The 19,651-nt window shown below is 64.9% G+C and overlaps 13 protein-coding genes across 13 annotated transcripts; 8 read left to right on the top strand and 5 right to left on the bottom strand.

Moving 5' to 3' along the window:
- Positions 1-175: 175 nt before the first annotated feature.
- MRET_0873 (ubiquinol-cytochrome c reductase cytochrome c1 subunit) lies at positions 176-1,191 on the top strand (the record flags this gene model as incomplete). The annotated part of the gene is made up of 2 exons (XM_027627500.1): positions 176-250; positions 298-1,191. 2 exons carry the CDS (start codon positions 176-178, stop codon positions 1,189-1,191), a joined length of 969 nt encoding a protein of 322 aa, XP_027483991.1.
- A 444-nt stretch (positions 1,192-1,635) lies between these two features.
- On the top strand, positions 1,636-7,857 carry MRET_0872 (acetyl-CoA carboxylase, biotin containing enzyme; the record flags this gene model as incomplete). Its single annotated transcript, XM_027627499.1, has 1 exon — positions 1,636-7,857. The coding sequence occupies one exon, from the start codon at positions 1,636-1,638 to the stop codon at positions 7,855-7,857; it is 6,222 nt and encodes a 2,073-aa protein (XP_027483990.1).
- A 4-nt stretch (positions 7,858-7,861) lies between these two features.
- Positions 7,862-9,550, bottom strand: MRET_0871 (ATP-dependent RNA helicase DDX23/PRP28; the record flags this gene model as incomplete). Its single annotated transcript, XM_027627498.1, has 1 exon — positions 7,862-9,550. One exon carries the CDS (start codon positions 9,548-9,550, stop codon positions 7,862-7,864), a length of 1,689 nt encoding a protein of 562 aa, XP_027483989.1.
- A 114-nt stretch (positions 9,551-9,664) lies between these two features.
- MRET_0870 (large subunit ribosomal protein L15) lies at positions 9,665-10,435 on the top strand (the record flags this gene model as incomplete). Its single annotated transcript, XM_027627497.1, has 1 exon — positions 9,665-10,435. The coding sequence occupies one exon, from the start codon at positions 9,665-9,667 to the stop codon at positions 10,433-10,435; it is 771 nt and encodes a 256-aa protein (XP_027483988.1).
- Positions 10,436-10,571: 136 nt separating this feature from the next.
- MRET_0869 (syntaxin 1B/2/3) lies at positions 10,572-11,942 on the top strand (the record flags this gene model as incomplete). The annotated part of the gene is made up of 1 exon (XM_027627496.1): positions 10,572-11,942. One exon carries the CDS (start codon positions 10,572-10,574, stop codon positions 11,940-11,942), a length of 1,371 nt encoding a protein of 456 aa, XP_027483921.1.
- A 56-nt stretch (positions 11,943-11,998) lies between these two features.
- MRET_0868 (uncharacterized protein) lies at positions 11,999-12,283 on the top strand (the record flags this gene model as incomplete). Its single annotated transcript, XM_027627495.1, has 1 exon — positions 11,999-12,283. The coding sequence occupies one exon, from the start codon at positions 11,999-12,001 to the stop codon at positions 12,281-12,283; it is 285 nt and encodes a 94-aa protein (XP_027483922.1).
- On the bottom strand, positions 12,280-12,915 carry MRET_0867 (beta-1,4-N-acetylglucosaminyltransferase; the record flags this gene model as incomplete). Its single annotated transcript, XM_027627494.1, has 1 exon — positions 12,280-12,915. One exon carries the CDS (start codon positions 12,913-12,915, stop codon positions 12,280-12,282), a length of 636 nt encoding a protein of 211 aa, XP_027483927.1.
- Positions 12,916-12,976: 61 nt separating this feature from the next.
- MRET_0866 (PX domain protein) lies at positions 12,977-13,474 on the top strand (the record flags this gene model as incomplete). The annotated part of the gene is made up of 1 exon (XM_027627493.1): positions 12,977-13,474. The coding sequence occupies one exon, from the start codon at positions 12,977-12,979 to the stop codon at positions 13,472-13,474; it is 498 nt and encodes a 165-aa protein (XP_027483928.1).
- On the bottom strand, positions 13,471-14,835 carry MRET_0865 (prephenate dehydrogenase (NADP+); the record flags this gene model as incomplete). Its single annotated transcript, XM_027627492.1, has 1 exon — positions 13,471-14,835. The coding sequence occupies one exon, from the start codon at positions 14,833-14,835 to the stop codon at positions 13,471-13,473; it is 1,365 nt and encodes a 454-aa protein (XP_027483929.1).
- MRET_0864 (uncharacterized protein) lies at positions 14,834-15,436 on the top strand (the record flags this gene model as incomplete). The annotated part of the gene is made up of 1 exon (XM_027627491.1): positions 14,834-15,436. One exon carries the CDS (start codon positions 14,834-14,836, stop codon positions 15,434-15,436), a length of 603 nt encoding a protein of 200 aa, XP_027483930.1.
- Positions 15,433-17,232, bottom strand: MRET_0863 (fungal domain of unknown function (DUF1712); the record flags this gene model as incomplete). Its single annotated transcript, XM_027627490.1, has 1 exon — positions 15,433-17,232. The coding sequence occupies one exon, from the start codon at positions 17,230-17,232 to the stop codon at positions 15,433-15,435; it is 1,800 nt and encodes a 599-aa protein (XP_027483923.1).
- A 44-nt stretch (positions 17,233-17,276) lies between these two features.
- On the bottom strand, positions 17,277-18,017 carry MRET_0862 (multi-transmembrane subunit of the DSC ubiquitin ligase complex; the record flags this gene model as incomplete). Its single annotated transcript, XM_027627489.1, has 2 exons — positions 17,277-17,726; positions 17,751-18,017. 2 exons carry the CDS (start codon positions 18,015-18,017, stop codon positions 17,277-17,279), a joined length of 717 nt encoding a protein of 238 aa, XP_027483924.1.
- A 178-nt stretch (positions 18,018-18,195) lies between these two features.
- Positions 18,196-19,650, top strand: MRET_0861 (uncharacterized protein; the record flags this gene model as incomplete). Its single annotated transcript, XM_027627488.1, has 1 exon — positions 18,196-19,650. One exon carries the CDS (start codon positions 18,196-18,198, stop codon positions 19,648-19,650), a length of 1,455 nt encoding a protein of 484 aa, XP_027483925.1.
- Position 19,651: the final 1 nt, after the last annotated feature.

Raw genomic sequence — 19,651 nt, 5'->3', positions numbered from 1 at the left:
GGATGGGAAATACGCGCTGTAGGGACTGGCCAGTAAGTGTTCGGGGGCTGACGAAGCAAGCAAGCGTCAGCAGCGAAAATGGGTCCAACCCGAGCTTCACTGGGTCTCTGTCATTCCCTTGAGGCGGAAGGCGATACTGACTTGAGAGAGCTCTTCTGCCTGTCTGTTTTTCGCCATGGCGCAGTTGTTCTCTTCATGTACTAGGGCTGTGATTTCGCGTGCCTCGGCTAAGCAGGGCTTCGCGCAGTCGGTACGTCTCATATATGGCCATGTCTGGGGCCTAGCTAACACGTCTAGATCCGCTTTGCGTCGACTCGTGCACAGGCTAACGCATCGTCCCCACTCACATCGCGCACGTCGGCCATTGCCGCGACGGCCGTGGCTCTTGGCTCTGTGATGTGGTACCAGCACATGTACGGCGAGTGGCCGTTCCTTGAGTCGCTCAGCGCCAACCTGGCCGACGAGGGTCTGCACCCACCCGCGTACCCGTGGGAGCACTTTAAGTGGTTCAAGACGTTTGACCACGCAGCCATCCGCCGCGGCTTCCAGGTCTACCAGGAGGTGTGCAGTACCTGCCACTCTCTGGACCGCATTGCGTGGCGCAACCTGGTGGGTGTGTCGCACACGGTGGATGAGGTGAAGGCTATGGCGGCAGATGTTGAGTACGAGGATGGTCCGAACGACGATGGCGAGATGTTCCAGCGCCCGGGTAAGCTGTCCGACTACCTTCCGAGCCCGTACCCGAACGAAGAGGCTGCGCGTGCAGCCAACGCCGGCGCCCTGCCGCCGGATCTGAGTCTGATTGTCAAGGCGCGACACGGTGGTGCTGACTACATTTTCTCGCTTCTGACCGGCTACTGCGACCCGCCAGCGGGTGTCACGGTGCAGGAGGGCTTGAACTACAACCCCTTCTTCCCAGGCACACAGATTGCCATGGCTCGTGTGCTGTTTGACGACCTCGTTGAGTACGAGGATGGCACCCCCGCCACCACGAGTCAGATGGCTAAGGATGTGGTGTCGTTCCTGCACTTTACCGCTGAGCCTGAGCACGACGACCGGAAGCGTGCCGGTTTCAAGGCCATTATCCTGCTGTCAGCCCTGTTTGCCATGTCGGTCTGGACCAAGCGCTTCAAGTGGGCGCCGATCATGACCCGCAAGATTGTGTATGACCCGCCCAAGGGTCACCATTAGGCTCCACAGTTGAGATAGCTCGAAAATGATGCCTGCGATTCCCACGCGCGCCTGTCTCCTGCGCCGCACCGGCCGCGGAGGCCGTGTCGAGCCTCGATCACATGCCCTGCCCGGCACACGGCAGGGGGGCGCGTATGATGACGTAAGCCATGACGTACGCTCGTGACACGCCTTCGTCACGCTTGGCAACGCTTGTCCCCCACCTACCCAGCCATGGAGCCCCTGCTCCCGCGAGTCGAGGAGCACTTCTATGGCGGGTGCACGCTAGCGGATGTGCGGCATGAGGATGTCGTTGCTTCGTTTGTGCGTGCGTCCGGTGGTCATAGCGTGATCACCAAGGTATTGGTGTGTAACAATGGCATTGCCGCGGTGAAAGAAATACGGTCCGTTCGGGCATGGGCCTATGATACCTTTGGCGATGACCGCGCGATCCAGTTCATTGTGATGGCCACGCCAGAAGACCTAAGCATCAATGCCGAGTACATTCGCATGGCTGATCAGTATGTCCTGGTCCCCGGTGGACCGAATGCGAACAACTATGCGAATGTCGAGCTCATTGTCGATATGGCGGAGCGAGTCGGTGCGCATGCCGTGTGGTCTGGCTGGGGGCACGCGTCAGAAAACCCACGCCTGCCAGAGATGTTGGCGCAGCTACAGCCGCGCGTCCTGTTCATCGGTCCGCCAGGCTCGTCGATGCGCGCGTTGGGCGACAAGATCTCGTCGACGATCGTGGCGCAGCACGCCGACGTGCCGTGTCTGCCGTGGTCCGGCACGGGCATCACGGAGACGGCGAAGAGCGATGCGGGGTACCTCACGGTGCCGGACGATGTGTACCAGCGGGCCTGTGTGCACTCGGCCACGGAGGGGCTGCAGGTGGCGGAGCGCATCGGTTTCCCTGTCATGATCAAGGCGTCAGAAGGAGGTGGTGGGAAGGGTATCCGCATGTGTGCGTCGGCTGACATGTTCCGCCAACTGTACGATGCCGCTGTGGGCGAAGTGCCTGGCTCACCGATCTTTGTGATGAAACTCGCGAAAGCAGCGCGCCATCTCGAGGTGCAGCTGCTGGCTGATCAGTACGGCCAGGTCATCAGCTTGTTTGGTCGAGACTGCTCCGTGCAGCGCCGCCACCAAAAGATCATCGAGGAGGCGCCCATCACGATCGCATCGCCTGAGACGCGGCAGCGCATGGAGCAGGCCGCCGTGCGTCTCGCCAAGCTGGTGGGGTACGTGTCGGCCGGCACCGTGGAGTGGCTGTATGCACCGGACTCGGACGAGCTTGCGTTCCTAGAGCTGAATCCGCGTCTGCAAGTCGAGCATCCCACGACGGAGATGGTGTCGGGCGTGAACATTCCGGCCGTCCAGCTGCAGATTTCCATGGGCATTCCGCTGCATCGCATCGCGGACATTCGCGCGCTGTACGGCGAGGTGCGCGATGGCACGTCGGCGATCGACTTTGACGCGCGCCATGCGAGTCTGGCGACGACGCCGCGGCCTCGAGGGCATGTGGTGGCGTGCCGTATCACGGCCGAGAACCCTGATACGGGATTCAAGCCGGGCACGGGGTCGTTGAGCGAGCTCACGTTTCGTTCGTCGCCATCGACGTGGGGCTACTTTAGTGTGAGTGCCAGCGGAGCCTTGCACGAGTATGCCGACTCGCAGTTTGGACACATATTTGCGATGGGCGCTGACCGCGACGAGGCGCGCAAGAGCATGGTCATGGCGCTCAAGGAGCTCTCGATCCGGAGTGATTTTCGCACGACGATCGAGTACCTCGTCACTCTCCTCGAGTACGACGCGTTCGTGCGCAATAGCATCACGACCGCGTGGCTGGATGGACTGATTGCCGAGGGCGTGGAAGCCGTGCGCCCGCCCACTGAGCTCGTGGTGCTGTGCGGCGCGGCCGTCAAAGCGCATGCGATGGCGACCGAGACGCGTGACGAGTTCAAACGCATTCTGCACCGCGGCCAAGTCCCGCCGCGTCACACGCTGCGCACGCAGTTTCCTGTCGACTTTATTTACGACGATGTCCGGTACCACTTTACGGCGCATCAGAGTGCGCCGACGCTGTGGACGCTCGAGCTCCGTGGGCAGCGCACGCGTGTATCGCTGCGTGAGTTGCGAGACGGCGGATGGCTGCTGGGATTGGGCGGTGCGTCGCACACTGTGTACGCCTTGGATGAGGTGGGCCAGACCCGCCTTGTGATCGATGGGCAGACGTGCATGCTCGAAGACGAGCGCGATCCCACGCAGATCCGCTCGCCGTCGCCGGGCAAGCTCGTGCGACTCCTCGTCGAGAACGGGGAGCACGTTCGCGCCGGCCAGACGATCGCTGAAATCGAGGTCATGAAAATGTACCTGCCGCTCGTGGCGCAAGAAGATGCGGTCGTGACTTTTGTCAAGTCGCCGGGCGTCACACTCAATCCCGGCGACCTGCTGGGCATTCTCAATGTCGACGACCCGAGCCGCATTCGGCGCGCGCAGCCCTTTGCCGGCACGCTGCGCGAGTATGGCGAGCCGGATATGGACGGCCGCCGCCCGGCCCAGCGCTATGCTGCGGCGCTGCAAGTGCTGCACCACATCCTCGATGGCTACGACCACTCGGACCGTATGCACGCAGCGCTCGATACGCTCATCGAGTGCCTGCGCACGCCGTCGCTGCCGTTTGAGCAGGCGGACGAGGTGCTGGCAAGCCTGACGGGGCGTCTTCCTGCGCGTGTCGAGGCAGCGCTGCGCGACACGATGCGGCCTGACGCGCCTTTTCCAGCGGCGCAGATGCGCGCGATCCTGGATGCTCATGTGGCCGATGTGACCGATTCGGCGGCGCATATGGCGCTTACGTCGGCGGCCGCGCCGCTGTATGCGATTCTCGACGCGTATGCGCTGGGTCTGTGGCACCATGAGATGGCCGTGCTGTGTGAGCTGTGTGAGCGCTACATTCGCACCGAGGCGTCGTTCCAGCACGGCGGGCCTGAAGCTTTGCTGCAGCTGCGCACGACGATGGAAGGCGATCTCGACCGCGTGGCCGAGCTGCAAATGTCGCACGAGGGTATTGAGCGCAAGAATGCGCTCCTGCTGACGCTGCTGGTGCATTACGTGCAGAGCTCTGACATGGCGAGTCCGCATGCGCGGGCGCAGCGCATGGTGCGTCTCTTGCAGGCGTTGACGCAGCTGCAGGGCTATGCGGCGGCGCCTGTGGCGCTCAAGGCGCGTGAGATCCTGCTGCAGGCCAAGATGCCGTCGCTGGCCGAGCGGCGGGCGCAGATGGAGGCGGTGCTGCGCCGCAGTGTCTCGTCGGAGACGCCGTTGCCGGCGCTGTCGGTCCTGCGTGAGTTGAGCGAGTTGCCGCACAATGTGTCGGATGTGCTGCACACGTTCTTTGGCGCTGAGCTTGGCATTGCGTACGCGGCGCTCGTCACGTACGTGATCCGTGTGTACCGCGCGTACGACATTGTGACGATCAACTTTGGCCAGGAGCGCCGGGCGCTGATTACCTGGCACTTTCAAATGTCCGCGGACGTGTTGACGAACCGCGCGAAGGACAAGGAGCGCCAGGCGTCGACGACGGACCTGGCCGAGCACATGCATCGCCGCACGCGGCCCAAGCTGCGCCTCGGTGCGTTGACGTCGTGCGCGACGCTTGCGGAGCTGGACGAGACGCTCGAGCGCTCGCTCAAGCACTTTGGCACGCCGACGTCGACGCCCGTCAATGTTTTGAGCATCGCGGTCACCGAGTACGACGACAGTCTGTACGACCGCGCGCTGAACGAGACGAGTGCGCTGATTGCCGCGCACACGGCCGGCCTCGATCGCGCGGGTCTGCGCCGTGTCTCGGTGATGCTGTGTGAGCCTGGGATGTACCCGCGCTTTGTGACGTACCGCCGCCTCGATGCCGGCGGGTGGGTCGAGCAGCGTGCGATCCGGAACGTCGAGCCGGCTCTGTCGTACCAGCTGGAGCTAGATCGTCTTGAGCCGCACTTTGACATCACGCCGCTGCCGATGTCCTCGTCGTCCGTGCACCTGTACCACGCGCGGGGCTTGCAGACGCGCGCGGACGTGCGCTTTTTCGTGCGTGCGCTGATCCGCCCGGGACGGCCGCCGCAGGACATGGCTACGTACCTGTATTCGGAGAGCGAGCGCGTGCTGAGCGACGTGCTGAATACGCTCGAAGTCGCGCAGGGCCGCGCGGAGTTTGCCAACACGGATGGCTCGCACATCTTCATGTCGTGGCTGTATCCCCTGGATGCGTCGCTGGAAAGTGTGCTGGACGCGTGCCGCTGCTTTGAGGCGCAGTATGCCGAGCACTTTCAGCGCCTGCGCATTGACGAAGCCGAGATCCGCGTCGTACTGCAGGACAGTCAAGGCGGTGCGCCCCGGCCGGTGCGTCTGTTTGTGAGCACGGTGACGACGTACACGGTGGCGTTCTCTGCGTACGACGAGGTGATTGACGCGCATGGCGCCGCGGTGCTCCAGGCGATTCCGCACGTGTCGAGCGACACGTCGCTGCATCGCACGAGTGCTCACCGCCCGTACATGAACCGCGGGCCGCTGCAGATCCGCCGCGTGCATGCCGAGCGCCTCGGCACGACGTTTGTGTACGATCTGCCGGATGCCCTGCGCCACGCCTTGCAGACGGCTGACGCGGCCGACCCTGTGCTCCAGGTCATTGAGCTCGATCTGCAGGACGGCCGCGTCGTGCACACGTCGCGACCGCCGGCGAAGAACACGATGGGCATGGTCGCGTGGCGCCTGCTGCTCCGGACGCCCGAGTACCCCGCGGGCCGGCCGCTGTACCTGCTGGCGAACGACGTCACGTTCCAGGCCGGCTCGTTTGGGCCGAAGGAGGATGCCTTCTTCGCGCACGTATGTCGCCTAGCGTGCCGCGATGGTGTGCCGCTGCTGTACGTGTCGGCGAACAGCGGCGCGCGTCTGGGCCTGGCGCCCGACGTCATGTCGCTCTTCCGCGCCAAGTTTGTGGATGACGACCCGACGCGCGGCTTTGAGTACCTCTACCTCGCCGACCAGGATGTGGCGCTGGTGGAGGAGGGCGTGGTGCGCTGTGTGCGGCGTGCGCTGCCGGACGGGCGTGTGCATCATGTCATCACCGACATTGTCGGCGATCCAAGGGGCGGACTGGGCGTCGAGTGTTTGTCGGGCAGCGGCCTCATTGCGGGTGAGATGAGCCGCGCGTGCGGCGACATTTTCACCGCGACGATCGTGACGGGCCGCAGCGTCGGTATCGGCGCGTACCTGGCGCGTCTCGGCACGCGCGTGATCCAAGTGGCGTCGTCGCCGATGATCCTCACGGGGTACAAGGCGCTGAACAAGCTGCTGGGCCGCGAGGTGTACACGTCGAATCTGCAGCTCGGTGGGCCGGGCATCATGCATGCGAATGGCGTATCGCACCTCGTCGTGCAAGACGATCTGCATGCGATGCGCGAGTACCTGCGGTGGCTCGCGTACGTCCCTGAGCGACGCGGCCTGCCGCCGCGGATCCTGCCGCCTGTGGACCCCGTGGACCGCGACGTGGCCTTCACGCCGACGTCGACGCCGTACGACCCGCGGGCGATGATCGCGGGCGCGGTCGTGGACGGCGTGTATGTGCCGGGCCTCTTTGACCGCGACTCGTTCCAAGAGACGCTCGCGGGATGGGCGACGTCGGTCGTCGTGGGCCGCGCGCGTCTGGGCGGCATCCCGTTCGGCGTGATTGCCGTCGAGACACGCACGCTCGAGCGCGTCGTGCCGGCCGATCCCGCGAACCCGCACTCGACCGAGCAGCGCATCCTCGAGGCGGGTCAGGTGTGGTACCCGAACTCGGCGTACAAGACGGCGCAGGCGATCGTGGACTTTGATCGCGAGGGACTGCCGCTGCTCATGCTGGCGAACTGGCGCGGCTTTAGTGGTGGGCAGCAGGACATGTACGACGAGATCCTCAAGCAGGGCAGCAAGATCGTCGACGGCCTCTCGTCGTACCGCCAGCCCGTGTTTGTGCACATTCCGCCCGCCGGCGAGCTGCGGGGCGGCTCGTGGGTCGTGCTCGACTCGCAGATCAATGCGCGTGGCATGATCGAAATGACCGCCGACGCGCACAGCGCGCGTGGCGGCGTCCTCGAGGCGGCCGGTCTCGTCGAAATCAAGTTCCGCGCGGACCGGCAGCGCGCTACGATGCTGCGTCTCGATCCGACGTACGCGCAGCTCGCGCGCGACGCCAGCGAGGCGAGTGGACCGGCCCAGGCCGAGGCCCGCCAGCGTCTCGAGGAGCGCGAGAAGCACATGGCGCCCTTCTTCCACGCCATGGCCGTCGAGTACGCCGACGCACACGACCGCGCAGGGCGCATGCTCGCGACGGGCGCGCTGCGGCATGCCATGCCGTGGGCCGAGACGCGCCGCTACTTTTACTGGCGCGGCCGCCGTCGTATGATGGAGGTGCGTTACCTACACGCCTTCCTCGCGGCGCAGCCGACGCTGCCGCCGCCCGAGGCCGCGGCGCGCGTGTGCCGCGCCGCCTCGTACGTGCCGCACGACGATGACGCGCACGCCGTCGCGCAGCTCGAGGCGCACACGGCCGATCTCGACGCGGCTGTGGAACGGGCGCGCGCCGACGCCATCGTCGCGACGCTCGCGCAGCTGTCGCCAGAGACGCGTGACTACGTAGCCGCTCAGCTCTAGCTCACTATGTAGATGCCATGGCCGCGGGATGCTGCGCCAAAAATGCCGGGACCGACGAGACGGGCGACTTGGCCAGCTCGAGGCGCAGCGCGTAAAAGTGCTCGGCATCGTCGTCGCCGACCATCGTGACAGCGCAGCCCCGTCGGCCAGCACGGCCCGTGCGTCCGATCCGGTGGATGTACGAGGCAAACTGCGTGGGGAACTGATAATTCACCACCAGCGACACGTTCGGCAGATCCAAGCCACGCGCGCCAATGTCCGTGCAGCACAGAATCTCATTCACGCCCTCCCGCACCGACGCAATCGCAGCTTCGCGCTGCGGCTGCGAGAGTCCCGAGTGCAGAATCGCCACATGCCAGCCGGCCCGACGCAGCTCACGGCCCACCACGTCCGCATTCGCTTTCTGGTTGACAAACACCATCATCGGCGGCGCCAAGCCACTGTCCAGCGCCTGCAGCGTGCCCTGCAACCGCTCCGCCTCCGAATGGATCATCTCTACACGCTGCTCAACCGTGCCGACAGCCTGGCCGGCCTGGCCGATCACGATCGTGAGCGGCTGCTGGAGGTACGTGCGCGCCATCCGATCGACCGTCGGCGGCATCGTCGCCGAGTACAGCATCGTCGTGCGCTGCGCTGGCAGGCAGTCGAGAATCGCATGCAGCGCGTCCTCATAGTTCATGTCAATCATCCGGTCCGCCTCATCCAGCACGAGAAAGCGGCACTCTGTCAGCACGAGCATATGCCGCTCCAGGCAGTCTTGCAGTCGCCCTGGCGTCGCAATGACCATATCGGCACCCTCACCGAGCCAATGCGCCTGCTCGCCCAGATCACGGCCACCGACAATCGACACGACACGCACGCCGCCCAACTGCCGCGCCAGCTTGTGCGCCTCGACCTCGATTTGCTGCGCCAACTCACGCGTCGGCGCAAGAATGAGGCCGTACGGACCCCCGTGCGTCCGCGACGTCCGCAGCACATGCGCGAGCATCGGCACCACAAACGACAACGTCTTGCCGGACCCTGTCTCGGCCAGGCCAATGAGGTCACGACACTGCAGCCCCACCGGGATCGCCTGCCGCTGAATCGGCGTCGGCTCGCGGTACCCAAGCGCATCGATCGCATCCAGCAAGGCAGGCGGTATACAGCGCGACTCGCGCCACGCACGCAGCGGCGGTGGCGCATCCGTACCGCCCTTGATTTGGATCTGATAATCCTCGCGGAAGATGCGCCAGTCGCGCGGACGCATCTCCTCCAGCGTCTTGTCCGACCATGGCTTCTCTGCCAAAATAGACGGCATCGTGCTCCTGCCCGAAGCACTTCGCTCCGAGCCGTCCATACCCGCCCGGCGGCGCAGGACCGGCGCAGAGACGTCGCCCGCCACACCCGCCTCACTCGTATCGTCGTCCGCACTCCACTCAAAGTGGAAGCGCTTCATGGTATCTCGCGCACGTCGCACCGGGCGCGTGCGCACATCCGCGGCGGGCGCTGGCGCAGGCTTCGCGTCGCCTCGATGCAGCCAGTCGATACGCGCGCGCTTCACCTGCGCCTGCTTGGCCGCGTCAGCCTCCGATGCAGCGGCTTGCTCCGCCTCTCGATGCTTCTCGCGCTCCTTGCGCGACACAAAGCGTGGCCGCGCCACTGGCTGCTGCGCCTGCTGTGCCAGCAGCTCATCCACCGACAGCGGCGGCGCCATACCAAGCCCCGCGGCCGCCACACACGAGGCAGGATCCACCCCCACCTCCAGGCACATCACGTGATAGATGGACACGCCTCGTGCGCTCGTGGCGGCCTTTTTCTTCCGGGGACGATGCTCGTGAGCCGACCAGCCGTGCTCGTGCCGCTCGTGCGCGCCCTCACAGGAGCGGCGCGTCCGATCGCGCGCACAGCATTCGAGACAGTGCGTCCTGCATCCCCTCGGATAGCGACCTATGCGACGTCTGCGATTCGTATCGGCAACTTGACGCCGGCCGTCCCGAAGAAGAATAGCAAGCGCCTGGGTCGCGGAGATGGCTCAGGCCGTGGTGGTACGTCTACGCGCGGTCACAAGGGCCAAAAGGCGCGCGCGGGCAACGGCAAGCCCAAGCCAGGTTTTGAAGGAGGACAGACGCCCCTGACGCGCTTGATTCCGAAGCGCGGCTTTACGAACCCGCACAAGCAGCACTATGCGCCCCTGAACGTCGACCGCCTGCAGTACTGGATCGATCAGGGCCGACTGGACCCCACTCAGCCGATTACGGCGCGTGAGTTGTATGCCAGCCGGTGCGTGCACAACGTCAAAGACGGCATCAAGCTCTTGGGCGATGGCCATGCGCATCTGCGCACGCCCGTCCACCTAGTCGTATCGCGGGCTTCGCGCTCGGCCATTACGGCCGTCGAAGCGGCTGGCGGCTCGATCGTGTGCCGCTACTACAATGCTCTCAGTCTCCGGGCACTTGTCAAGCCGCACAAGTGGCTCGCCAAGAACGAGCCACTCCCGCGCTTTGCGGACCCCGTGTCACAAAAAGACCTGCTCTGGTACTCGTCGCCCAACCACCGTGGATACCTCGCGCTGCGTGACCGCATCGCCTCGACGGCATAGCCCCTGTGTAGCTTCCTTGTCCTTCTTACCTAATCTGCCTGGCAGGCATGGCCCAAAGTCGGGAAAATTGCAAAAAAATCCCCAGTCCCGGCCACCTGCGCGACTCCGAGCCACGAGCGCCTGCCGAACGACGATCATGGCGCGCGATCGACTGGCAGCCATGCGTGCGCAGCAGGCGTCTGCGGCTGGTGGGTACACGAGCCCGGGTGCTGGTGCTGGCGCTACCAACTATGAGCAGGAGTATGGCCTGGGTAGTGGCAACAATGGCTACGGTGACCACCTATTCCCTACCCAGCAGGCGACGGGGCAGCCATACGTGCCGCCGTCGTCGGAGCCGGCGGCGGCGTATGCGGCGCAGCCTCAGGGTGTGACGGCTGCCGCGCAGCAGCCGGCGACGTACGTGCCGCCCACGTCGAACCCGTCGACGGCCTATGCGCCCGCGACGCACGCGGCGCAGCACCCGGACTCGTATGAAATGACGTCCATGCAGGGCGTGACGGGCCGCTCGTACGTGGCAGACCAGGCTGCCACGGTAGGCCTACCCGATGGCGGTGCAGCCCCTGCCGCTGCCAGCACAAGAGCAGGGGCGGGCGCCCAGAGCGACTCGTACGCTGTCAACATGTCGTCGGACCCTACGATGGCGGCCTCGACGGCGACGACGACGGGCAGCAGCAGCTCGTTCTTTGGTCGTATTAGCGAAATTCAGGACATGATCCGCCAGATTGATCTGAATGTGAACCGCATTTCGGACCTGCACTCGCGCTCGCTGAACAATGTGGGCGAGGCGGCGCAGCTGGCAGCGGAGAGTGAGTTGTCGAGTGTGGCTCAGCAGACCAGCATGTATACAAACTTTGTCAAGACGTCGATCAAGTCGCTGGAGGCCGAGGCCGTCAAGATCCCGGCGTCCGGCCCGGCGCCTGAGGGCGTCGGCCGCAACGTGCGTCTGACGCAGATCGGTGCGGCAAAGAACCGCTTTAAGGAGACGATTATGCGGTATCAGGAGGTCGAGAAGGCGTATCGCACCAAGTACCGCCAGCGCACGGAGCGCCAGCTGCGCATTGTGAAGCCGGATGCGACGCAGGCCGAGCTGCAGAGTGCGCTGGAGGGAGAGGCGAGTGGCCAGCAGATTTTCTCGCAGGCGCTGATGAACTCGAACCGCCAGGGCGAGGCTCGTGGTGCGCTGCGTGAGGTGCAGGAGCGCCACACGGACATCCAGCGTATTGAGCGCACTATCACGGAGTTGGCTGCGCTGTTCCAGGAGATGTCGATCCTCGTCGAGCAGCAAGATGAGCAGCTGAACGTTATCAAGGACCATGCGCAGCACACGGAGCACGAGGTGCAAGCAGGTCGTCAGCAGACGGACAAGGCTGTGGTCGCCGCGCGCCGTGCCCGCAAGCGCAGGTGGATCTGCTTCTGGCTCGTGGTTATTATCATTGCCATCATAATTGCCGCCGTCGTGGGCGGTGTCTGTGGTCATGGCGACACTTGCAGCTCCAACAAGAATTAATGCTTTTGTCTGTAGATGTGCCCGTTGGAATCCTTGTGCCTCCACTAGACGCCACGATGGACGGCAGCCTGCCGATTTTCGCCATGTGCTGGCCGTGCTGCGACCTGTGGTTTCCGTGCGGCCAGTCGTGCGAATGTCTCGACTGCTGTGGGACGGTGCACTGCTGCAACGGGGCGTGGCAGGGCAAGCGCTCGCAGCTTCCCTTTGACGACTACCGACTTGAGGCCCAGGAGCGCGCTGCGCAGGAGGGAGCGCGGCACGACCAGCCAGGGGGGACGAGCGCTACGTACCCCAGCACGCCGCCCATGTCTATTCCCTCTACACCGCCGCCTGCGTACTAGACTAAGGCGCCCCAGCATGGTGCGGACGGATCCGCCGTCGGCCACTGGACGACAAATTGGTCCACCACATGCCGTAGCAGCCGCGCCGATAGTGATAAGGAGATCACACGCGCATACGATTCGATATACAGCATCCGCGGAGTCGGCGCGCCCAGGACGCGCATCGCCCATATCGTGGCCACGACAGGCACACATGTCGCCGGGCCATTCATCACGACGACATCCGCCCAGGGCGTGCGCGACCGACACCACGGCGCGATGCCCATGTGCCACAGGCAGTACGCCAGACTGGTGAGCACCGTGTACGGCGTCGTGAGCCAGCTTTGCCGCACGGCGCGGGCACGTGGGATCACGAGGCCCTGCAGGGGATGCGGCGCGAGTGCGCCGCCTTCGGCCTCGCGCGCCTTGGGCAGGCTCAGCGCGTCACCGGACGACACGACATAGATGCGCGGGGTATACATGTCACGAGGCAGCGCACGCAAGATCGAGAGCATCTCGGTCGTGTGCCCGCCTGATCCGAGTACAGCCGCTACGCATAGCGGCCCGGCCGGGCGCGCGCAGGGGCGTCGCGATGCTACGATGCGCCACACGCACCAGCCCAGCACGAGCGCGGCCCAGAGAAATGGGCCCATTTCGTGGCGGGACACGAGGGACCTCCACCCACACCACGGCGGTGGACCGCGTCGCCTGGGCATGTCGGAGCCGCATCACCGTCCGCGGCGGAATCCGGCGTTTTCTACGACGTCGAAACTCGAGGTGCTGCGGGACGACGAGTCGATCGTGTCGGCGTCGTCGCTGCGCTCGCTGTCGCCTGTGAATGAGCAGCCCGCGTCTCGTGCACAGACGGAGCTCTTTGCGACGGATGTGCGCGTGCGTGGATGGCATCGAGTCGGCACAGTGATGCGTGGCTGGATCGTGTATGTCATCTACATTACGACACGGTCCGGCACGGTGATCAAGATCAGCAAGCGCTACAGCGCGTTTTTGTCTCTATACGAGCAACTGGAGCACGAGTGCGGCGGCTGTGCGCTGCCACCGCTTCCGCCGCGGCACGTGGGGCTATGGCAGCGGTATCATCCTCTGTTTCTGGAGGATCGGCGACGTGCGCTGCAGCAGTGGCTGTGTGCGACGCTGCTGGACGAGCGCTGGGGCAACGCGGACGCATACCGACGGTGGGTGCTGGAGCGCTAGTTTCGCATCGACACGACGCGCAGCATTTCAGCGCCGACCTTGTTCGCTTCTGCGAGGCGCGGCTCGAAGAAGGCGCGTGTCATCTCGAAGCGGCGGCGGTACACGTCAAAGCCGCCGAACTGCACGGCCTGCGCCCAGCCGCGAGCCGCGACGACGAATTCCAAGTCGTCGGCGCGGAAGCTCACATCGTACACGCCGGCCCTGCAGGCAGCGAGCACGCGCTCGGGCGAGCGGAACAGGTTCTGCGTGACGCCGATCCACATGCGGAACACGGGCGTCGCAGCGAGCTCCAGGTGGCGGTACGGATCGATGCCGAGGACGTGCCAGCAATCGACGATCGCCAGCAGGGACAGGTGGGAATTGGCCGGCGGTGGCTCTTCGCGCGCGGCACGCACCGCCTCCTGTGCGCCTCTTTCGCCTTTGCTGACGCGCTCCGCAATCACGTAAAACTCGTCGAGCATGCCGTCGCTCACCAGGATCCGCGTGTGTCCCGGGACGTCCTGGCCCTCTTCCGTGTCGCGCCAGCCAAAGACGCTGCGGCGGGCGGCCATGACGCGGGCGGCGAGCGCGTCGTACCGGCCCTCGAGCATGAGCTGGAAGAGGGCCGTCGCGCTCTTCGCGAACTGCGTCACCTGTACACTCGCCTGCGGATTCAGCAGGGCGAGGCCGGCGTAGACGTGCCACTTGGCGCCGTAGATGCGCAGGCACAGGTAAATTTTGACCGTCTCCATGCCACCGGGGTTCTTGCCGGTGGCCCACGGGTAGGCCTGCAGCTGTGCCCAGGCCGTGCCCATCGTAAGGAAGGCCGCGTGCGTCACGGCCTGCGTGTTGGCCGTGACGGTGTCGTGCTCGTCGTAGCTCATGTACACGTAGCGAGACTCGAGGCACGCGAGAATCCGCTCGACCAGGCGCATCTTCTCGTCCGGCGCGCGGTGCTGGATCAGCACGAGTGGCTGCCCGCGAGGGTCGACGTGCGGGCCGTGCAGCGAGTGGCACGACACAATGTACACGTCACGCGGCAGGTACGTCTCAAACGCCTCGCGTTCCGGCGCCTTGACGCTCGTCTGGCCGGCGACGATGGCGCCGACCTTGGTCGAGGGCCCATACTCTTTCACGACGCTGTGGATGTTGCCGGCCTCGACGGAGTACACGATAAAGTCGCTCTGGCGCGACACGAGATGCCCGTCCCGGAGCACCGTGAGGCCGGTGCCCTCCCACTCGCGCTGCAGCGCCTCGTACTTCTCCGGGCGATCACACACGTTGACGTGCTGCCACCCCGCATCACGAAGGCGCAGCGCGTACAGCCGCCCCATATCGCCCATTCCGATAATGCCAATCTGACACGTCGCCGGATCCCCCATGGTGGCCGGGGGCAAGGCACCTTCTCCACCCCCTTCCATGTGGCGCGTACGACTTTCGCCGGTGTGGCGTGCTATGCGGCCGCTGGCGCGTGCCTACACGGCGCTGCGTGATCCAGATGGCGCGACGGGTCTGTACTATCACCGACTTCCGCGTGGCACATGGGCCGTCTCGCTGCTGGAGCGTGCGCCGCCGTGCGAGTCGAGTGCCGATGTCATTTGCGAGCTGCCCACGACGGGCGATGCGCCGAGCGAGTATCTGCGCGCGAATCCTGACGCGCCGCGCAACAACGGGGCGTTTTGGGACGCACTGCATCGCGTGCTGAAGGAGGCGACGGCGGATGACGACCAGCTCCGCACGGAGGCGGTGCTGCGGACGGACGGGTGGGCGCATCTGTCGGACGAGCGGACCGAGGCCATGCCGGGGCGCACGACGCCGCCTGAGGACATTCTCGGGTCGGTCGCGTTCACGGACGAGCGTGTCGTACCGTCGTCGTACGAGCGGAACGACATGTACCGCTTCTGTGTGGCGCATCAAGGCCCTATGAAGCTCAAAGACACCTGGCGGGCCAAGGTGCGTGCGTATCTACAAACGCTGCCTTAGAGGCCCCACTCCCTGTGCTGTGCCGCGAGGCGGCGCATTTGCTGGTCGCATTCCGAAACACCATAGCGCCGCTGCTCGTTGCCATGTAGCGCGACAAAGATGCGTGTCGATGTGTCCTTCGCGTGTCGTGACGCGACCCAGAACGAGTGGTTGTCGGCCCGCGCGAGGGTCTCGCTGGCGCCCCCGTTCATCCACGACTGCGCCGTGAGCAGCTGCGCCTCCGCGCCGGACGGGATCGGCGTGAGCCCATTGAGGCACTGCGCCGCTGCCTCGTCGATGCACACGAACGGCACACGCTCGGACGGCGTGCGCCGCTGCACGTCATGCAAAGCGCGCTGAACACGACGCAGCAAGTCCCACGCAGGACTCTCCCACGTCCGCCGCTCGTCGGCGTCGAGTCGGCCGCGATCCCATACCAACACGACCGTCAGCAGCTGCCGCGTCATGTACATCACATCCACTGGTCGGGACGAAGACGACGAGGCGCCGAGGGGCTCCGCATCGTGCGCCTTGACATGCAGCGTCGCGTGGCGCGAGAGCATGGGCGTTTCGGGCCCCCATCCATCGAGCGCAAAGTCGTGCGGCACCACAGGCACATCGTGCGCGTCATACCATGACGATGGCGGCGGATCGTGCTGAGGCACCGTGCCGACTCGGCGCCGTGCACGCATCGTCGACGTCCGGGCGTACGCACGCGTGATGTCCTCGAGTTGGCGCGCTGCCTGATCAGCGGGCGTAGGCGCATCCAAGGCCTCGAGCTGCTCGTGCAGCGCTTGGAAAGCTGTGGGCGGCACGTCTTGCCCAGAGGGCGGGCGTGGCCACTCCATCGACGAGGGCATTTCGCCGAGCATGGCCGCAACGTACGGCAAGTCGCTCAGCGCCGTGTCGTGCGGCGCCTGTCGCGGCTTGACGAGGGCGGCCTTCGCCCGCTCCGCGTCCAGGCCCACTAGACGCTCCAGGACGTATCGTGCGACATGACGCCGGTCCTGCGGCGAGAGAAGCGCAGAGCCCGTAGGATGCGTGCGAGGCCATAGCAGCTTGTCATCGTACAGCAACAGCAGATCCATCGGCGCAGGCGTATCCATACTTTGGCCCTTTTCGGCGAACCAGCTCAGCGGCAGCGCCAAGTCGTCCGGTACGACGTCTGGCACGAGCGGCAGCGTCGGCGTCGTTTCCGTCAGGAGGCCCGGGGGCATGCCAGGCGGCTTCGAGGCACGGAGCATGGGCGCATACTGTGCGTCGACGTCCCACAGCCACGCCCACTTGGAAAAGTACGATTCCAGGCGGTGCTCCAGTGCCTCGCGGCCATGCGTGCGCATAAGTTCATGAGGCGATCCGTGCTGCAGACGCCATCCATGCCACGCATCGAGCATCTGGCGCTGCATCCATGCATCGACGAGGTACGGAAGTGCCTCGCCGTCTTTCTGCGCGAGTGTCACACAGGCATGCAGCCACATGTCCGGCACGACTTCCACGAGGTAGAAGCGCCGATGCGACGAGTGGATCGCCAGCGTGCGCATCTCATCACTTGCTTCCGGTCGGCAATGGTGCTGCATCGACGTGCCAAAGTCAATAAAGGCATTGGCGAGAGCGATCCGGCGCACCGTCTGGACGTGGGACACGGCGCTTTCTCTGCTCGTACACGTCAGCAGCTGACCGATCAGTCGCGCGGGGTCTTCGGCGCCGAGGTGCTCGGTGAGCACGGGCGAGAACAGCATGACGTATTGTACCTGAGCAGGCACATACGCGCCGCTCGACGACGCCTGCCAGAATCGCCAGGCATCGGGCACCATCATGCCATGGTGACGTGGTGCCAAGGCCCCTGCGAAACTACACGTGACTAGATGCGGTGGTACTGCGCCTCTGATCCTCGCATCGGTACGGGTTGCGAGCCGATCCACGGAGCCGATGCGCGCTGTAGGAGGGAGGCGAAGCGCGCAGGGACCTGGAATGCGGCATCGAGGCTGTACAAGTGGGATGCGAGCATGCCCAGGACGACAGATATGCAGGAATAGGGAGGCTGAGATAGGGCGAGGAGACCCAGGGGCACACTGACCAAGATGCGGTCCGTGAGTTCGGTGCCATAGACACTGATGGTCCATAGCGGCGGCGTGATGCGGTAGTACAGGCATACTAGTGCGCCTAGCACACCAAACGGCCCGGCCGGCAGGTAGCCCGTGTGAAATGCCTCATACCAAAAGGAGGGTCCCAGGGGCGCGAGGCGTATCGCTACCCATCCCCATGCGACGGAGAAGAGGGAGTGCATGAGGGCCATGCATAGCAGCAACATCTAGCGTGAGTACCTTGTACATACACCATACTTGCGGGATCCACATGCGCGCTCTACATGCCGCGCGCCATAGTACAGGATCATGATCCCAAGAAACAGCTCCGAGCTATTTGTGAACGCAACATGGTAGGCCCACGCCTGCCAGTACTGGTGGTAGACGAGGATATGAGGATGGAGACGAAAGGGTATATACAGCTTGAGCGAGAGCAGCGACACCAGCAGCGACGTCAGGCACAGGCCTGCCATCACCACCTTGGTGAGCGGCGCATAGGCAAAGCCCACGACAGCCATCCAGGAGCGTGTGGAGGCCAAGAGGCGGCGGCGGAGGCGCAAAGACGCATGCCTGTGGTGGATGGGCCTCGTGGCATTTGCATGCAGCCACTGACAAGTCGTCCTGCGTGTTGGGGCCGTCCTGGCACATAAGGCGTATCTCTGTCGCAGGCCTGAACGGGCTGCCTTCCTTTTCGCCATGGTGCCGTTCTTGTCCGCAGCGTCGTCGGCGTCGATGGCGCCCTCGACACGCAGTGCGGAGCCCAAGCTGGCCTCTGTGAGCTATGTGGCACTGGATGCCATCGCGGCCGGCATCTGCGGTACGCCGTTCTACGACACCGAGTTTATTGTGCCACACAAGGGTCGGGACGAGACGCTGTATGCGCACTCGCATGTGATCAAGACATCGTGCCCGACGCTCTATCGGATGATCCAGAAGAACAGCACGCTGCGTCTCGACTCGATGGAGGTGCAGACTGCCCTTCCATCCGCGGCGGCCTCGACGGCCGGTGGCGACACAGCCTCGTTGACGCCTAGCTGTATCACGGAGGAGACGTTTGCGGATGCACCGTCCGAGGAGGAGACCGAGTATGCCGACGACGACGATACGATCGAGGAAGAGTCGATCATGTCAGTGCCCGCCTCGACGCAGGAGCCGTCGAGCGGACGCGTCCCTCCAGGCGTCGTGCCGACCCGTGCCTCGATGCGTGGCCCCGAAGCGCCGCCCAAGCTGAGCTCGCCCATCCACATCCAAGGCTCCGAGGCGTCGCTGCCTTCGATCCCGAAGAGCTTGGCACCGATCGCGAACAACGCTGCGCGTCGCGGCCCCGAGTCTTTCCGTGGCGCCTCGTTCTTCAAGAGCCTGCGCAAGAAGAAGGACACCATCCAGGACTCTGAGCCGATAGCCGAGCTCGAACAGGCGCGTCTCCGTCATGCTGAGCCCAATACGCCCATGACGGGCACACTCGCTGCGCCGCCAGCTCTTCCGCGTGCGTCAGCGCCGCCTACTGAGTCTGCCGAGGCTGGTCCTCGACGTGCGCGACACGCGTCGGCGGCGTCTGTTCAGCATGCTGGCCGTACGTCGTCGCGGGCATCAAGGACCACGCGCAGCGCCGGCCGCAGCCGCCCGTCGTCGCATGGACGTGTCCCAGGCGTGCGTCGTGTCGTGGTCAGAGGCGTGTCGCCACGCACGCTCCAGGCCCTGTTGTTTTACCTGTACACGAACCAAGTGCACTTTGTCACGATGCCGCACATCCCGCCGCACGGCCACCTGAACGAGATCCATGAAGAGGCCCTCGCGCACCTCGGCGACGGATCGCGCCAAAACGCCGGGGTGTGGCCGCCGGCGTTCTCGAACAAGGCCGCCTACTGCCTGGGTCAGCAGCTGGATTTGCCGGATCTTAAGCTGCGTGCCTTCGACAGCATCAGCCAGAATATGTCGGTGCGCTCTGTGCTTGCCGATCTTCTTTCGCCGTTTGGCGACCGCTTTGGCGACGTGCAGCGCGTGCATCTGGACTTTATCATGCAGCACTGGGACGAAGTCAAGACGCGGCCAGACTTTGTGCCGATTGTCGAAAATCTCGCGCATGGCCAATACCCCAAGTCGAGCGCGAGTCTGTTCCAGCTGTTCTCCAAACTGAGCGTGCAACCTTGAT

Source organism: Malassezia restricta, chromosome II, assembly GCF_003290485.1.
Source record: "Malassezia restricta chromosome II, complete sequence".
Taxonomy (NCBI): domain Eukaryota; kingdom Fungi; phylum Basidiomycota; class Malasseziomycetes; order Malasseziales; family Malasseziaceae; genus Malassezia; species Malassezia restricta.
The sequence above is the reverse complement of the archived record's forward strand: the minus strand, read 5'-3'. Positions and strand labels throughout refer to the sequence as shown.